The sequence below is a fragment of the Vespula pensylvanica genome, chromosome 4, assembly GCF_014466175.1.
Source record: "Vespula pensylvanica isolate Volc-1 chromosome 4, ASM1446617v1, whole genome shotgun sequence".
NCBI lineage: Eukaryota > Metazoa > Arthropoda > Insecta > Hymenoptera > Vespidae > Vespula > Vespula pensylvanica.
Window position 1 is genome coordinate 4800332 of NC_057688.1, and position 18800 is coordinate 4819131.

At 33.9% G+C, this 18800-nt stretch overlaps 1 protein-coding gene and 1 long non-coding RNA gene across 4 annotated transcripts in view; one reads left to right on the top strand and one right to left on the bottom strand.

The window, feature by feature from the left end:
* The window catches only part of LOC122628305, a 57215-nt gene that overhangs the window by 23351 nt on the left and 15064 nt on the right, over positions 1-18800 (top strand). Inside the window, exons 1-2 of one of the 2 annotated variants that reach the window (XM_043810473.1) lie at positions 13041-13146; positions 16176-16268. In XM_043810473.1, coding sequence (XP_043666408.1) covers positions 13096-13146; positions 16176-16268 — 144 coding nt within the window. In that variant the 5' untranslated portion in view covers positions 13041-13095. Of the gene's footprint in view, positions 1-13040; positions 13147-16175; positions 16269-18800 lie in introns of those variants that run through there. The other variant, XM_043810469.1, reaches the window with a different exon arrangement.
* On the bottom strand, positions 2993-18779 carry LOC122628307. Of its 2 annotated transcripts, none has more exons than XR_006326996.1 (3): positions 18610-18779; positions 4169-4314; positions 2993-3668 (listed from the first exon to the last, which is right to left on the bottom strand). It is a non-coding gene; the product is annotated as an uncharacterized LOC122628307 (long non-coding RNA). The 2 variants fall into 2 exon arrangements; XR_006326997.1 differs by lacking the exon at positions 18610-18779 and adding an exon at positions 4901-5185.

An 18800-nucleotide genomic window follows, 5' to 3' on the forward strand; every position in this document is an offset into this window, starting at 1 on the left:
TCCACGTAATTTCGTTGCTCTCACGAGTTGCCGCGTCAACGCCCCCGCCATTATGCGCGATTTGGTAAGGTAATGTACTGCGATAAGTTTGATAAGATCATTTCTAACGAGCGTAGTAACTTGAAGAGTCATTTCTACGTAATATCGTTCATGACCTCTTTACTGTCGTTTCGATTTTTTACCTCATCTATCTCTTCTCCTTCGCGTTATTATTACATTACTGATGGCTTCGCGATAAATCGTTTTTTTTTTTTTTTTTTTTGTATAAACTTTGATCAAGTTAATAATCAAAGTTCATTAACACGATCCCCCTCCTGTTAACATTAATTATCAATGTTAATGAACTTCGATCATTAAAACGATAAAACTTAAATTGTCAGTAAGAATAAAAAAGAAAAAGAAAAATATAAATTTTCAATTAATCAATTACCAAATCAGTTTAGATTTCCCAAGAAACCAATTATCAATCCAGACAATCGTAAATCATATAATCGAATCTTTGAGAAAAGAATTAATGATTAAAGAAGTGTTTATTATGGGGTCACGGTAGTTACGTTACGTGGGAGTCAATGATATATGACGCTTATGAGTCGACATTGAAGCAGGAACTTTGATTGTTTTCTTTATTCCGAGTTTTCACGATTACTTGGAAGAAGGGATCGATCGATCTGTACATCCAAGTTATTAATTTAGTTTGTAATCAAAATAATAGATTATCTAATGAAAATGAATAGTAATAGAATTTGATGAAAATCAAAGATGATGGATCGTCTAAGGTTAGATCTAAAGAAACCGTGCCAGGTTTGCTCGATTAGGAGCGCGGGAAGAGTGTAGATTGTAATAATTAAGGGCAAAGCGTTTCTTTAATCTAGTGAGACGTACAAACTAACCGACAGAAGTGAAAAGAGAGAAAGAAAGAAAGAAAGAAAGAAAGAAAGAAAGAAAGAGAGAAAAAGACAGAGAAGCTCGAGGGTATTGTTCATCAGATCAATCTCTATGCTAACTAAAACAGCAATGTTATTAAAGAAGTGCTCGTGAAGCGCCAGCTCTCACGTGGCTCAACAACCGTGACCACGTGGTAAAGCGATAGTAAACGTTGAAGAGATAGGAGCCATGACGATGGCGGTTGAATGGAAGATTCTAAAGTCAGAAGGAAGAACAAGCTAGCTAGCCGGTTGGAGGGACTCACGAAGGGGAATCAGAGAGCTTCGCTCTAACCGGAAGTCGCTACCGGAACAACTTCTCCTTCGCTAGGTTCACATGGTCGTTGTGTGCTACTCTTCCCTGAGGTCAAGATAATTTTCATCGGTCACAGGTGCGCGCGAACGCGTTGTCGTACAAAAAAAAAAAAAAAAGAGGAAAAAGCGACCTTTAATCCTATTACTATCTTAATAATTTATTACTTCAATAAGTTCATGAGAATTTTTTTGGATAATTAAAAATTTGATTTATCAAACGTTTTATATTGTTTTTTTTTCTCTAAAGATAATCAAAATTTGATTTCTTTTTTTTTTTTTTTTTTTTTCCCAAGGAATTTTTTCGTCGAATTTGTTTGGGAAAATTGGTACAATTTATGTTTCAAATTATGTCGGTAGACTTCTTTGATATGATAATGAAAATTTTCTTTGAAGGATCTTCATCGTATTTCTCTTGACAAAGTAGCAAATTTTTTGTTAGATTGTTCCTAAGTGATACTACGTTCATGAAAGATGAGATAAATTTATATTTAAATCTATCTTGATTTTTAAAAATTCGGATAGATATCGTTCCATAGATTTTTATTTTTTTTTATTTTACTCTCTGTGTTGGTTACGCCTGCGTGCACCATAAACTTTTAACACGGATCATTAACTCAACGAGCCCTTTGGCTTTGGAAGGGCGTGTTCTCACGGACGATTCACTTCACTGGAAAAAGATTTGCTTTTAATGGAATTAAAGCTTTTAATGGAGTATAACTTGAAATTGTCTTTAAAAAAAAAAAAAAAAAAAAGAAAAAAAAGAAAGAAAAAGAAAACCAATTAATTTTCAATAGAATGTTACGATGAAATCTCTGTTGAAATGAACGGATTGATACACGTGGTGATAGAAGAAATAAATAGGTCGGCATATAATATGCGTGACGTGCGGTTAATGTTGATTTAACATATTTAAATACCCCTTAAGGCATGAACAGGTGTACGCATAGAAGCTTTCGCAATATACCTCCGAGCGATATCCCATTTTACTCGGGTTAATTAAAAACCCCCCATCGTCGATGTAAATACGAATGAGATTCTAACTTGGAAGATTTTTCTTACCGATTTTTTTCCTTCAAATGAAAATACTGATTAGTGTTACAGATTTTATCCAATAAAAAATACATTACAACATGAAGCAATGATAGAAGAAAAAGAAGCAAAATTATAGAAAATGTATTAAAATTGAAATTGGTAGGATACATTTATTTAAATACATAATTATTTATCATACATAATAGTTACTATTAAATATACAACGCAAGAATAATATATATCGATCAATAATACTTGTTACGCCTGTACCGATGCAACCACGCATACAGCATCGCATTGCGAGCATTGAAGTTTCTCTCAGGCGCTTCTCGAACGCTTCTCGAGATCAACAAAGAATCACGTACTTAGATACTTTATCTAATTATTCATTCTTTCCATACAATGAAATACAATCTTTCGATCAACGTCGATCTACAAAAACGATCAAAACTTGTTGCAAGTTTTATACCGTCGCCTCGTTAACATCACTTCCATGTCTCATCGATGTTATTTGATCCATGCGATAGAAACAGTATGCCAACGTTGTTTACGCTAAAGCACGCGCCATCCACACCCTGACATGTATAAATGATACACGATGACTATAAATTATTTCGGTACATTCAAAGATTACGATTATTTCCTATTAAATCTCTTGACATTTTTTTTTTTTTTTTATTTCATGGAAAATTTATCAATCTGACGTCGTGCTAACTTGAACGAAGAAATTAATAATAAGATAATACGTTTAAAATTGTTGTTACGAATTGTCGACGATTAGGATGCGGATTTAATATCGTATTAAAATTATGACTGACATAATTTACGATAGAATCAAATGATTAAATCGATTCAAAATTTTTTATAAAAATTGTCAATCGTCATAGCCGTGATAGCTACGAAGATCGAATCTTTAATCGGTGTCACATAAATTCGAAAGCAACTCTCGTACGTATACTCCGATACGTGTCACTCGTGTGTGATGACGCGTTATATACACACATATACGCAAACACACATCTAGATACGTATCGAACGTTCACGTTCTTCTAACGTGCACGTGAAACGTCGCAATACCAGCTGTGAGTAGTACTACGATCGACGGTATCCCGTCATTCAAGATGGCGCATGAGGGTCAACATCCTCCCGCCCTGGAGAACGGACACTCCAGCAAAGCTGCTGGACTCTTACTTGCTCAATCACAAGCAAAGGCCGCTTGTTGGCGCCACAATCGTACGTTTTTAACGGAAACTGGTTTCTTCAAGCTTCGACCGACCATGGTCCTCCAATCGCTGAGCTCTCGCTTGACCTCGGTTCCTCTATCCTCTGAGAAGAGACAAAGCGACGACTCAGACTCTCTCGTTGGAACCAGTTGGATGATGGTCCACGAGTTCAACCCTTGAAATAATATATTTTCTTCAGATTTCACGATGTTATCTTCTCGCAAGGATAATCTTTCCGTGATGCTGTGATTACCTTAGGATTTTTAATTCGAAAGAAACAGGTATATCATTGGATTTTTTATCAAATTGATCTTTAAACCTAGCTTTCACATGATTCATTGATAATGTTAATATCAATCGATCTTTGACTTTCTTTTTGAAAAAGTTCATACAGCAGACATATGGTATCATACGACAAGACGGATATCATTGTATTTCTAATAAATTTTATTAGCTAACTTTCACGCGATTCATTAAAAATGTTTTTGCTAAAGGATCTTTGAATTTTTGTTTTTTTTTTTTTTTTTTTTTTATTATTTATTTTTTCTTTTTCGTCGAGAAAGTTAAGATCGATAATTGAGAAGTAGAAAACATACAATAGATATAATAACGTGAAATTATTTCTTTTTCGATGGCAAAGGAAGCGTTAAAAAACGCATAAAGGAGCAAACTTACCACTGGGTAATTACTTAGTAGATAATTAATTATTCACCGGGTAGCACATCGGAGCGATAACGATGTTAATTGCAACCAAAGAGTACGAAAGAGTCGTCGAGTCTCACGCCTACTCGTTGGAGAGATGCATCCGCCTTGCATTCGTTCTGTAAGATATAAATAAATTTACAGCATTAATAACTCAACAATTGTTTCTTCGCCTTCTGAAAAATGTCATATCTCAAGAACAATGGCGGTGAGCGCGGGAAAGCAATTGAAAGAATTTCTAAGGATTGTCGAATGGTAAATATTCCTTGGTGATTTCAATGCCGACTATGCGATGGCTCTTTCTATCTCGTTCTCTTTCTTTCTCTCTCGTTTATTCAAAAAATTTAATCGAAAGGAAAAACTTTTCTTCTCTGATTATTTGAGAAAGTTTTTTTCTCAACATCACGTCGATTCGTACCAAGTTCGAATCCTTTCCCGATGAATTAACTTCGACAGGTATATCCTTGAAATACTTGTTATTACTTGGAAAGACAATTTTCGCTCTCGAGATATCAAAATTAAAATCTTTATGTAATAACGTCATTTAAATATTAACACTTTTCCTTGAAACGTCACTTAACTACCCTCTTTTTTTTCTAATTGAAAAAAAAAGAAGAAGAAGAAAAGAGAAACAAGATGTCCTTAAATTATTTTCAATGAAATAAAAAGAATATACATCTATTTTTGGCTAAGTAAGATAACAACCTGGATCGTAAACATGGAAACGCGCGGTTCAGTTTGGCGAATCCCAACGACGACGATGCAATACACACTTTTACTCCAGTTTGAATCGTAAAACCGGTTTTCTCTCTCGTAACAGACCACGCTAGCCTCCTTTGGTACATCGTAAGTGTCCTCCTTCTTCGTCTCTCATTTCTCTCGCTTCTCGTGGAACCAGTTCTCCTTCGAGTATTTCTTCTTCTATTATTTTTATTTTTTCGTCTCCCTTTTTCTCTCTCTTTCTTTATTCTTCACTCTCTGACTATTTCACATTCCCTGTCTTTCAGTAACTTAATTTTAATTTTTTCAAAATTCAACATCGATTCTTGTTTTTTTTTAATGCATGTACCAAATTTTCAATAGTTGTTGGTTTGAACAGTTAAAAATATTGTCAATGGCACGATGTTAGATATCTTTATTAATTCACATATTACATGACATCTTGGATAAACAACAGCAAGGACATTTTGTTTCTATTAATTCGAAAGTACTAAGAAAAGATTACACCATACTTTCTATAAAATAATCCTTTTTATTAGTAAAAATCTCTATTAACGTTATATAAACGAAATTACAAAAAAGAAAAAATTCAGTTGGAAACATTATCTACTACCGGTCGGTACGACCGATCGCAAACATCGCAAAAAGTTATAAACCAGCGTTACTGGATTTTATTACGGCAATAGAAATGGAGAAAAAAAAATTACTGTTAACTAATCAATGTACTCAGTGACTCTCTTTCGTGTTAAGAAAAAAACAATATATACATATATATACATATATATAAAAATAATAAGAACACTGAGATCTCTTGCGAAAACATCATAATTTTCACCTGATTTCACGTAATTTCCGTTTTCCGATGAGAGTAGAGATTTGAACGCATAAATTCAAATGGCGGACATTAAATCTTGAGATAGATATAGGTATATAATCCTTTCGTTGAGATATCTTGCCACGTGCGCGCGAGCACATTACGTTTAGGTCGTAGATCGTAAACCCCTCCTCCTCCACCCCACCGACACCATCTTCTGGTAGAGATCGTTTGTTGAAAACCTGTTTTGCTACTTCTCTCTTTCTTTTTCTCTTTCTCTTTCTGTCTTCTTTCATCTCCCCACCAGCAGTCTTCTCAATCTCTACTCGCAGCCTCTTTGTGCCGGCTCTTCGGATTTTGTTTATCCCTTTTTTCATCTTCCTCTTTCTTTTTCCTCTCTTTCTCTCTCTCTCTCTCTCTCTTCTCTTTTCTTTTCTTCTCTTCTCTACTGTTCTTATCGCGGTGAACGGCGCACGTGCGAGCAGCACCTTGGTAAATGGAGACTAGACTATGAAGATCCAAACTTTCCAAAGAGACACCTTCCCCAGAAACCATAGAGTCTCTTCTCCAAAAAAAAAACTTTAGGACCCTTTTAAATTCATTCAATATCACGATCGAAATTTTTATAATTTTCCTTGAAATATTATTAAGAAAATGTGATGACCTTATTGTTATTGACATTTATTTACTTTTTTTTTCTTTTTTTTTTTTTTTAGATATTTATTTAATCACAAGTAACAACGTTATCGTAAAACTGATCATTTGATTTAATTTCGCTTTAATTTAATAAACAAAATTAGTTCGGGGTGAGATTCGATGATCATTTTTAAAGATCAAATATTATAGAATTTAATAATACCATTTCTCGTATAATTATATATATATATATTTATACATTTATACATTTATACAAGTTTAATTTTAATTAATCAAATTGGTACTCTTTTCATTGATAAAATTCTTATACTTATGTTCTATTTTTCTCAAAGCCCATATCTTTCTTTCCTTTCCTTTTTTCACTTCCAACTTAGCACGATGAGCACATTGCAATTATGTAAGAGTGTACATGTAAGATAGCACATCACGTAAGTAACTACGATAAGTCTTATAGAAAAGAAACGGATGTTAGCGGTATTAGTTTTCGGCTTGTTAGCTACAACTGTGAAGTTCATGCACATACATTTCCCTAGTAATTTTTCTAAGAACGTATGGCTGTTATCTTCACTAAAAAAAAAAAAATATAGTACATACACGTACTCTTATCCCTACCATTCTTCAAAGTATTGTCTCATAACGTCATTGTTAGGCTACGCTTGTCGTCATCGATCAAAAAGATAAAGACTTGTAGACTCCGTTATATCGGATATAATATCTTATCAACCAAGAGATAAGGACCGCACCCACTGTAATGCATTGTATGTATTGTGTCAAGGTAATTGATTCTTTGAAAAATAATAATCTAACTTTTTATATAGTTACCCCGTTTTTCTAAATGAAATTAAGTTGAATAATCTTTTTGTAGATTAGGACATTTCTACCGAATTATTCGATTAGTATTCAATTTATCCAATCTGTTATTTAATTGATTCAACTATTACCAACTATTTGCTATATATTTCTTATATGTATATGGGAACACGTGCTGAACAGGTAATGAATCTTACGTGGACGAGGTCAGTAAGGCACGCTACAGGTGTTCCATAGGTCAACGTGGGTCGAATAGGGAATAAATGTCAATTCGATAGAGAAAAAGAAAGAAAGAAAGAGAGAGCGAGAGAGCGAGAGAGAGAGAAGGAACAGAAAGAAGAGCCAATCGACACATTCTAGTTTCTCATAGATCGGATCTCAGTGAAAGGGAAGATTTCGTATAGATGGCAAAGCACCGAATAGAATGCCAACCTCGTTGAACACAACTTATGTCAGTTCTGTTCATTCTCCGGGTATTACACAATCTCATTGAGTACTACTGAAACACACGTTTCATTTTACTGAGAATAAATTGGCTAATTTATTTACAAAATGGTATTAGAGATGATACCAATTAAATTTTAATAACGCCATTCAATTTACACGTCTTTGAATTTTTGATATTTTGTTCTCGTTTTATTCGCACAGGATTAATCATTAATTCGTATTAAAAGAATTATTCGCGCGTGTGTGTGTGTGTGTTTTTTTTAAAGATAAATTATAACCAGTATAACATAATTGTACTATAGCTTTCTCAAGTTGAATAATTTTCTCGTGAAACGTGACAAAAAAATGTTATATCATAAAAGTTTGTAATCTAAGTTCTTTCTTTGCGTTAAAAAGAAAAAAAAAAGAAAAAAGAAAGAAAAACTGTTCAACGTGAAATTTATAGTATAAACTTATAAATTTATAATACAATACTTATAGAATTAAACTATTATACCAAGTATTATTTATATTTAACAAACATTAAACATATGAATATGAAAGTGAAAAATTAATTTCGTAGCGAAAAAGATGCATTGAAATCTAATAATAGAGATATATAAATGTGTGACTTCAAAGTTACTTAGAGTTATCGAGGTTTAATGATATAGAACAAACACCCGATCTAATTTTAGCTAAACGTTCAATATTATACTCAAAGATTCTAACTTCGTGAGATCGGACAAAGGCTACTACAGAGTTACACGTCGTTGACTACGAATCTGGAATCGAGTGGTTACCGGATCGATGCGCCTGCATCCGACATCAAGAGAATTTATCTTTGTTGAAACTTTGAAGAGAGTTCTGCTTTTCGAAGCCAACGGACTCTTCCAACCCTATAGACGACTACTAATACCTGCTACTTTATACCTGGAAGAATTAGTCGGCCTTTTCCCTTCGAACCTGTTTCGTGTATCTTCTGTACCACTTGTCGCAGTCATCTCGTGGGGTGGATTTAGGACGAACGTGACTTCAAATTTTAATGAACCTAACACCGTCGGAAAAACAGGTTGGACCAGATGGACAATCGAAATAGACTATTCGTAGAAGAAAAGATTTATACCTGAATTTTATATTTATTCATTTATATATTATATATTATAATATTCGACATTAGAAAAGCGCCAAGAATTTTTTTATTTGTTTTTATCGAGAAGACAAGAAAAAGAAAAAAAAAGGAAAAATCCCAATCGTCCTTCGATGAGAAATTTCAGATGCAAAGGATTTCTTTTTTTGTTGTGAACACCCATTACTATCTGTATACAGGCATCTAGAAAGAGAGAGAAAGAGAGAGAGAGAGAGAGAGAGAGGAAAAAAAGGTATTCTCACAATGGCAGATGCGTTTGCGAAACCCTTCAAAGGGGTGTGGGCATTGTGAGGCAGCTGAATTACTGCTTGGAACGTGCGTACATAATGCGTTTAAAAGCTCCTACACTGGAAATAAGGGTCTGCTGTCTCTTAGACAGGACCAAGTGTCCAATAGCGCTCAACAGACGGTCCAGCCGTCGTTTTCCTTCTCCGATGAAAAAAAAAAATATTAAACAAAAAGGCCTTATTTAATCGTTGGAGCTACTGGAATTACGATCATGATCATTCATTTCTATTCTATTAGTTATAGACTTAGTTGTGTTGTTCCGAACTTCGAAAGTATGAAAGCAACAAGATTTACTCTCGCGATCTAGCCTGTCAGGAATTCTAAACGTGGGTTCATAACGGATTGAGTTTAATGAACGGACGAAGAGATGCGAGTGCCGATCACTTTCCCATCCTGACATTATACACTCTGGTTCATCGGCATCAAGAGTAAACTTACATATACGTATATCTATGCGAAAGTGTTGAATGTATGTGTTTTTTTTTTATGTATGTGTGTTAGTAACATCAGTTCTCGTAACAAACAAACGTCCTTTCATCGTTTCTTCCGCCCACCTAGGCAGCTCTTTCTTCTTTTTCTTCTTCTTCTTCTTCTTTCTCTTCTTTTTTCTCTTCTTTTTCTTTTTCTTTTTCTTCTCGTTTTTCTTTTCATTTCTTTTCTCTCTCTCTCTTTCTCTGTCTCTCTTTCTGTCGATGAAATTAACGTCTCTCCTCGTACCGTACTTCTCTTCGACAAACAATAGCATCTTACAACGTCCTTACCAACGCTCGAGTGTCGAATAATAACGCGAAAGTCTCTTTGGTGGCATTCCAATTTGAGGTTGCACATCGTCCGTGTTCTTTCTTTTTTTCCTTTATTTTATCTTGTTATTTCTTCTTTTCTTTTCTTTTTTTTTTTTTTTTTGGGGGGGGTTCTAAAGAAAATTTTTGAAGAGAAATTGAAGTATTCTGGGAATTTTTTTTTCTTTTCTTTTTTTTTTTTTTTTTTCAAGAAGGTAGTAAAATAAATTGAAAAACTAATAACTCCATCTTGTTACTTGATGTTTCAATTGTATTAAAAATATTGTTCTCCGTCCAATTTGAAACATGCAATCGTAATGCCATAACATTAATGGTAGCTTTCCATTTAGGAAATTTTTTTAAGTATAAATCAATTTGGATTTTTGAATGGAACAAACGAGGATTGTTCTTTTACGTTTAGACAAATGGTTTTACCTTAGCTTTGTTTAGTTTTAAGCTTGGCGGACCCTAGTGAATGCACTTAAAACAGATGGGGGTGTCTCTCTTTTTTTTTTTTTTTTTTATGTATCGATGAGCTTTTCCTAAATATACCGAAAGAAGATTTGTGAAGAAACGTCAAGGCTAAACTCTCCAGGAAAGAACTCCTAAGGGTCGGTAGACTCTTTCTCATCTTTCACTTTGCCTTTGAGAATAGAAAGATCTCATTGTGTAATAGTAGTTGACAAGTGGTGTCTGGTTTTCTTTGAGCATTGCCATATCACGGAAAATTCATTGGTATCCTTATGTGTTTCGAAAATAACTTACATTCTAATGAAAACGTATGTAACGTATAGAAATAACGAAATTACAAAAATTAACGACACGTAATGACTTAAAAAAAAAAATATGTTCTATGAAAAGAACATTGGATAAAAGTTTATGGATAAATGACGATAAAATTCTGTAGGACTAGATCAGAAGGACATCGATCGAGACATGAAATTATGATCATTAAATAAAAGAAATAAATCAGAAGTATTAACAATCCATTTCAACGTCTCGACTCATTATCTTCTTGGAGCAACGTACATAGATCGATCTTAGAAACTCCTTTCATTTCACATCGTATCGTTCAAAACAAAAGACGTGTTGTCCTTTATACAAACGACTATCCTATTATCTTAATATCGTAGTCTGACACCTATGGCGCCGCATAAGCATGGAACCAGTTGGCTTCGGTTTATTAGATCGACCTACGCGATATTAATCTGTAATTTTCTAGACGAAAAATATCCTATGGACTATCTATCATATCCAATTTTTTTTTCTTCTCATTTCTCGCATTGCCATGTGTATTCAATGATTCGAATCATTCAAACATCTAAACAACGCAAGATAATAAATATTTTTCTCTCATTGGATCACGTTGCAGCTTCTGGTCTTCGATATTTCTACGAATGCAGAACGTTCTATCCTTGTTATATTCATGCATACATACATATATATATATATATATATATATATATATACACATACTTATACATACTTCTTTTACCTTCGGAATAAATTCAATGTTCTCTCGTCCAATCTCTTTGCACTATTGTACATTGCTGTACCGGTTCTGTTGTAAGAACGCTATCGTAATAATACCATGCTCTTTGCGTACCAGTTTCAAACGTATCTGCAAGAACATTAGGAAGAGAAAAATCATAGAAATAATATGAAATGATATTATTCATTATATCAATGTTACATCGTAATATTGAGACATCTGAAGAGCTAGATACAAAATTGAAGTGAATCACTAAACTAAAAGAGATAAATAAAAAACAACAAATTGGATAAGACTCGATCAAAAATATCTTCCTTTGATATAAATACATAAATACATACATACATATATATATATACACACACACACACACACACACACACAACTAATTGTTTTTTAATATCACACATGTATTTTTACATACACAATGTTTTCTTACATATATATAATATGTATATATGAAGAAATAGCAGGAACTTTCTGAACGAGTAAATATTTTACATTCAAATTAAATAGGCTAGTGTGACGTAGAAACTTCCATAATCCCATAAACCCATAAAAATCCCATAATTTCCTTTAGCCGGTACGCCGGTACCGAAATCCTCTTCCTTCTTAAAACTTTTTCTCTTTACGACTTTTTCTCTTTCTCTTTCTCTTTCTCTTTTTCCATCATTTATCCCCTCTACTTGACCAAAAACCTCGGTAAGCTAAAAGAGACTGCTGAACGGACTCAGGTAGTCTATCCCCCACCATTTCAACGTCGCAACTGACCCCAAGCCTTTCGCACCCACGACATGGCCTCGTAGTAAAGATGGCTGCCGCCGCCGCGTATACTGTAGTAAACAACAGGGACGGAGTGTACATCTATATACATGAATATATATGTACACACACACACACACACACACACACACATGTATATATACGTAACTTATACCTCGATCTTATCAAACGAGTACGAGTCTAAGCTAAACGGTTATTCTTTTATTCATGAGAAGTTTTCCTTCTTAACTTTGACATTGACAACATTTAACTCTATTATCTAATAACATAATCAACAATTTACAATTTTGTTAGAAATTTTATTCGAATTTTAAGAACGGGAAGTTTCTCGTAACAATTCGTAAACAATTCGTAAAAATGTATTTTTGTACTTTTCGTACAATGATACAAAGATAAGTAAATTCATAGATGATAATATCGAAATAATTTTCATTTGTATTTTTCTTTCTTTTTTTTTTTTTTTTTTTTAAATTCGAATATCCCCTCGCTGAGCAAGAGCCATGAAATCACGTTGCGACGGAAACAGCTATCCTGTCGTTTCGTTCGTCCCTGTCAAAAGACTCTGCCGGTAGCTGAACGTTGAATCTTACTATAGAATGCACAACTTTACTACATCTTTACTACAACGTACTATAGCGTACTACGGGCCGGCACGGCGAGTAGAAGAGGCCCGCGTTTAATAGTTTTACTACCTGACCACTGGAGTCCCTGGTGGCGCTGTAATCGACATAAACCAGTCCCAGCCCTATCCGGGCATTGTTGCATCGTCGCCCGGCCAAGAAAGGTACTTTACTTCGTGTGTGCCATCGCGTTTAGTGTATTGTTTCGATGCGATATTGCGCGGGCCAATGTCAACTTGGATAAAAACTTTACTTCAATAATTCGTATATCAATGATTTTCACCGCGTTGTTTATCCAAACGCCGTTGTAACGGTTTAGCAAGATCATTTTCACAAAGTTCATCGTATTCGAAGCTTTGGAGTCATGAAGCAAGATCAAAGACCAAGAAGACAAGCCCTCTTCCAGATTGCCAAGGTTCCTTTTTATTTTTTATTTTTTATTTTTTTTTTTTTTATTCTTGCTTCTGTCTTGGTTTTTTATTCGTCTCATTAATTTTTTTATTCAAAAGTTATTACGAGAGTGTATCATTTGTGTACGCTATGTATATGTCATACTTCATTCACTATAGCGATTAATATAGAATTGTTTTGTTTATTATTTTCTTGTCTATTACTTTCTGTTTTTATTTTTAGGAAAAGATTGTTTATCGTAGTTGTGTAATTTGCACAGGTGAGATCAACGAGGTTGAGAAAAACAGAAGGGATAGCGAGAAATATACTTAGTTGAGGTTTGTTCGATAGGCGCGGCTGCTTTCATGTTCGTTTATTTACGCAATTTTAAGATAATAACGCGACAGCAAGAGATCTAATCGAGTCTATCAGAAAAACACAGCATGAAACCCGGATTTCTTGATTTTACTCATTTTCCACACATCCATTTGAAATAATCGATTCTATTTAAATCTATTTAATCGTTTAATTAACTACTCATGCTTCATCAAATATTCCTATAACGTTCTTATTATAATAAATGCGTTTTATTTTGTTAATTAACCGAAAGTCAATATGTTCCGGTCTCTTTCGATGAATTAGTAAATTTGTTTAAAGGATCGTTAGTGAAAAAAAAAAAAATACTTCAAGGTAAAGGATTTTGATCGTCATGGAGGAGTAACTAGGTATTTAGATCGCTTAAACGCTCTAAATCACGCAATTCCTACTGTACATTTCGTCCTAACTTCCTAGACTCCTCTTTTAATTATCGTGCAAAAAAGATCATTTACTTTTATAATGGTGGGCATTGTATTCTATCGGGAATAAGTAAAAGTTAGTTATACGCACAAATTGTATTAAGATATATCATTTCGTTATAATTAGCTTTTTACAATACACTGTACTATATCAACAATAGGTAAACGTTAATCACATTACTATTATGTTTTATCGAAGATTGTAACTGTAAATTATTTTTTATTTTCCGAACAACAATAACAATAAAATAAAAATAATAATAGTAATAATAATAATAATAATAATGATAATGATAATGGTTACCGTTATCATATATCTTTGAGGCGTTCACTGTCTTATTAATTAGCACGTTGAACAGCTCGCAATTAACACGCATATGAACGCTAAGCCGAGCACGAATTATAATAATATTACTTATTAATCTGAAGTTTAGACTAGGTATATATATATATGTGTGTGTGTATGTGTGTGTGTGTGTATATATATACACACATATATATATAATTATATACTACATAATACTATGTCTACCGTTTTATGATGAATTCTTCAAGTTTTCCTTGCTTTCGTATTAACGGTAAATAAAAATTGCGTAGAGTTCTGAGAAATATATATATATATATATATATATATATATATATATATATATATATATATATATATATTTTTTAGCGTAGATTAAAATCGTGTGGTTTTGCTGTGGTATTGCTTAAATTGTTTTCACCTAATCGTTAAAATATTCTATCCTCATTCGTGACTTCTCGGGATACTTTCGAAACATGGTAAAAACAAAATATCATTTTTGGCATTAGATTTTTTTCTTTAATCAAAGTTTGATCTCAGGTCTTTTTGGTCTCTAAAAATTGATAAATTTCTATAAATTGTCGAAATTCTAGTACGAATCATCGCAAAAGAAATTCGTAGGTGTATACGATGAGTCAGTAGTAGAGATTATTTATTAATATTCGAAAATATATTAGAATATTATGTAAATGGAAAGAAAAAAAAAAAAAAAAGAATGAATAAGAGAATGTACATGGTGAATCACGTAATTTATTAGACGAATTAGCATCGTATCAATTCCATATTGAATTAGGTCAGTATTATAGTAAACTAGAATTAAAACTGAATTAATTTAATACTCACGATTATTATTGCAATAAAAATTATTTACTAATATTCCAAAGTATTAGAAAATAACGTATTGTCTATTATTATTATTTAAAGAATATTTACTATTTAAAAAAAAAAATAGTAGATGTAAATAGTGAGTCACATGACTTATTAGGAGAGTCAGAATGATCTTAATTTAATACTCGATCAGTAACGAGTTAGATTAATATTCGATTTAGTATTTAATTAGTTCACTAACGATTTATCCACAGGATTCACGAGTATTCGATTTTGTCGGATTTTGGAAGACAAATTTGCGGACGATAGGGGTGGGGGTTAATAGCAGCGGATATTTCCTCGGCGACAGCGGAAAAGAGGAAATTTATGTTCCGCTATGCTATGCGGCACGACGTGCACGCCCGCGGAAATTGTGATTTACTTTCCCTCGGTATAATAATGTACTCACGATACGGTGGGCTACTATCATGTATAGTTATGGGTCGGTGCTAGCTAGTATAGTAACACTGAGACTTTCAGACACATTTACATATTTCCTTGTAGTAGTAAATCCCCACCACTCTTCTTTAACCATCAGCCTGTCTCTCTCTTTCTTTCTCTCTCTCTATCTCTATCTCTATTTCTATCTCTCTGTCTCCGTCTCTATCCTTCTTTTTCTATCTCATTCTACTTCCTTTCTTTTTCACACATATTGAAAATTAATCGTATCGAAGGATACCGAATGTATACTCGCGTAAATTCATTCATATCTAACTCATTTAAAATATTCCCAACGTATGGCCTTCGTATTTCTGCATTCCCAAGTTTTTTCTTCTTCTTTTTTTTTTAAATGGAAGTTGCAGTTTGCTCCAACACGCTACTTGATTTATTTTCTTTACTATCGAGTTAATTAAGAACGATCCGAATCAACCCACTTTCGTCTCAATGGAAAAGTTATGCGTGTACTTGCGATTGTTTGTTCTCCCTCGTTCTTGTTTTTTCTTTTTCTTCTTTTTATCTTTTTCTTCTTCCTCTTTTTTCTTTTTCTAATAGGTCGTAACGAGGAATAAGCAAATCGTAATAAAGAACGTGGTAAAGTTAATTATTACTCTATCTTTATTAGTCATTTTTATTTTTGTTTTTCAGGTTCTATGGCATTTGGATATCTTCAGACGTAGCTTCAGAGAACTCTCCGGACATGCTTGTATGCCTGAATCCTGCATCTTCTGTGCGCTCAAGGTAAGCAACAGAAAGGTCACTAAGATCAACTACTCGAAAATATGGAGAATGACTGGGGAAGCTCAGTAGCGAAGAAGATGTATTCGATATAATCCACTTTGAGTGAATTTTTTGATTGAATTTTTATATCTACTTGTTACAAATTTTACATCTGTTTCCCTCGTTCTCTCTTGTTCTTTCTGGTTAAGTTAAAAATCTCTTCGATAATTCTTCATGCTCAAAACCATGAAAACACATTTCCGTTATATTTTTTCTCATATAAAAGCAAACCGCTCGAGTTTTTATCTAATGCATACTTAGACACTCAAGATGGAGACACTCGAGAATAAGCTTAAGTGCTTCCTATGCTATTCGTTGAAGTGTCAAAGATAAGTTGATCAAGATACGTGTAGAATCTCGTCGTTACTTTGATCCACGATGAATAATGAGTAAATATGTACTTATTATTTCTTTTTTATAGTACGTATATCAAAATATAAGACGTGTAACTCTTGTAATTTTAATATTATTTTATAGAGTAATCAGACACTTTTGAAATTCAAATGTAATAGAACTCTTACGAAATGGCTGCTCGATTGTCAGAATACATCAGCGTGTTCACCCGCTTTACAACACGTATAGATACACACGAGGAGCCATTGTAACGGATCCGCTGGACCAAGAACCTTTCTCCTGCAAGATTCTTAGTCTCTCTGGTTCTCCGATTGGTCGAGAGCTACGAAGGTTCTCTCCTTCGCTTTCCTCTCCTCTCTTCTCGTTTCTCTCGGCGAGACGTAGTAAACGTAGATACTACTCTGGACCGGTCTTTGTTGTAGGGGGTCAGCTGTTTCAAAGAGACAACAGCCGAAAAAAGAAATTTATTTCTTTTTTTATTTTTTATTTTCTCTCTCTCTCTCTCTCTCTCTCTCTCTCTCTCTTTCTCTCTCTCTCTTTAAGTTAATCCACAAAAAGCGAATTTGTTAATTTGTAGTCCTACGTATTTGTTAAGAAAACTTATAGCTTATTAGATTGTAAAATTGCGAAGGATTGTACTATTCGGTCCCGGTTGAACACTAGGCAAAGAAATTTTAGTACCGTAGCAATCTCTATCCCATTTTCTCACGGAGTTAATTAGAAATCTCGAGAGTTAATTGCTCCGGACGAAAGAGTGCCTTGTCTCGCGTGAAATTCGCAGGGAAGAGTTCGCATCGGAAGGACTACAGGGAAATTTAATTCTAATGTAATTTCGACGGTGCGGTTACGTTAACTCGATACTTTTGTTCTGATAAATTACGATAGATTTTACAATACTTTTTTCTTTCTTTACTTTCTAATAATTTGTTTGTTAACGTTGTCGGTAAAATGGTGAACGCTTTTATCGACATTTTTCGTGGTAATTTTTTTTTTTTTCAACAGTTGTATGTTTTATATAAATGTTGTCACATTATCGACGGTTTTCGTTATTATTATCAACATAATTAGTATCTTCTCCACCAGATGTCAGATCTTTTTACAGATTCGACACTGTTATTGTCTTTGATTGCAATATTACGAGTTCGAAGTTAACGTTTGAGAATCACTGAAAGTAGAGTATGTATACAGTTCTTGAGCATGAGCTCCATTGTATGCGGTTTCATCTGAACTGAAATAAAGATATGAAATAAAAGAACGTCTATTATGTCACACAATGGTGTCAAAAGGAAGATATCGCGAACACTTGACGCAATAACTAATTATTGCTTTGCTTTTAGCGTTGGACGATTGTATCCGAAAATCTGTAGAATTATTTGAACATTTTCTTTAGAATGTTTTTAAAAGTTTAGCCAACCTTCGGAACAAAGTTTAAGTTCTTCGAATGATTCTAATCTCTCCTAAGAACGCTTTTCTTTCCGTACACGTAAGCTTTGGTCGGGAAAACTTTCAAAACGATGAGGGTCGACCCCTAAAAAACCTTTCAAACCTTAAAGTCTAGGAAAGGTAGAAACCAAGCAAGAAGAAAATCTACCTGTTGCTCACGTATCATCAGTACGAAGGGAACAGGTTTCCAGGGACGCTTACGCACACACAACGCACACATTCACACACACAACTTCAAGAAATTCGTTCTTCTTTGGACGCCATGGAAGTAGTACTTGGGTGCACGCACGATGATTCGTGATCACGTGACTCGGACTTGAGGGTGTCGGGTACCAATGGTTTCCATTTTATAAAACGATGCCGCGTATCTTTGAACGGCGATTGTGAAACAAAAATCATATAATAAAAGTTTTGATATTCGAGGGGAAAATCGATTTGTCAGTAACTAGAGTCTAGTAGTATAGAACTAAAATTAAAGAAAGGGAGAAAGAAAGAGAGAAACTACCTTTGCAAGGGCACATTGCTGACCCCCTCAGAGTTTCTTCATAGGAAATTCCAAAGTTGATTCATCCTGGACGCATTCGGAGGTCTCGCAGCATCTTTGAACTTAGTAACATGTACAAAGACCCGTCTCATCTTTCGACCCTTCGGGGTTAATGAGCACCCTGTCCTTAAAGGACGAACACGAATTCTTTC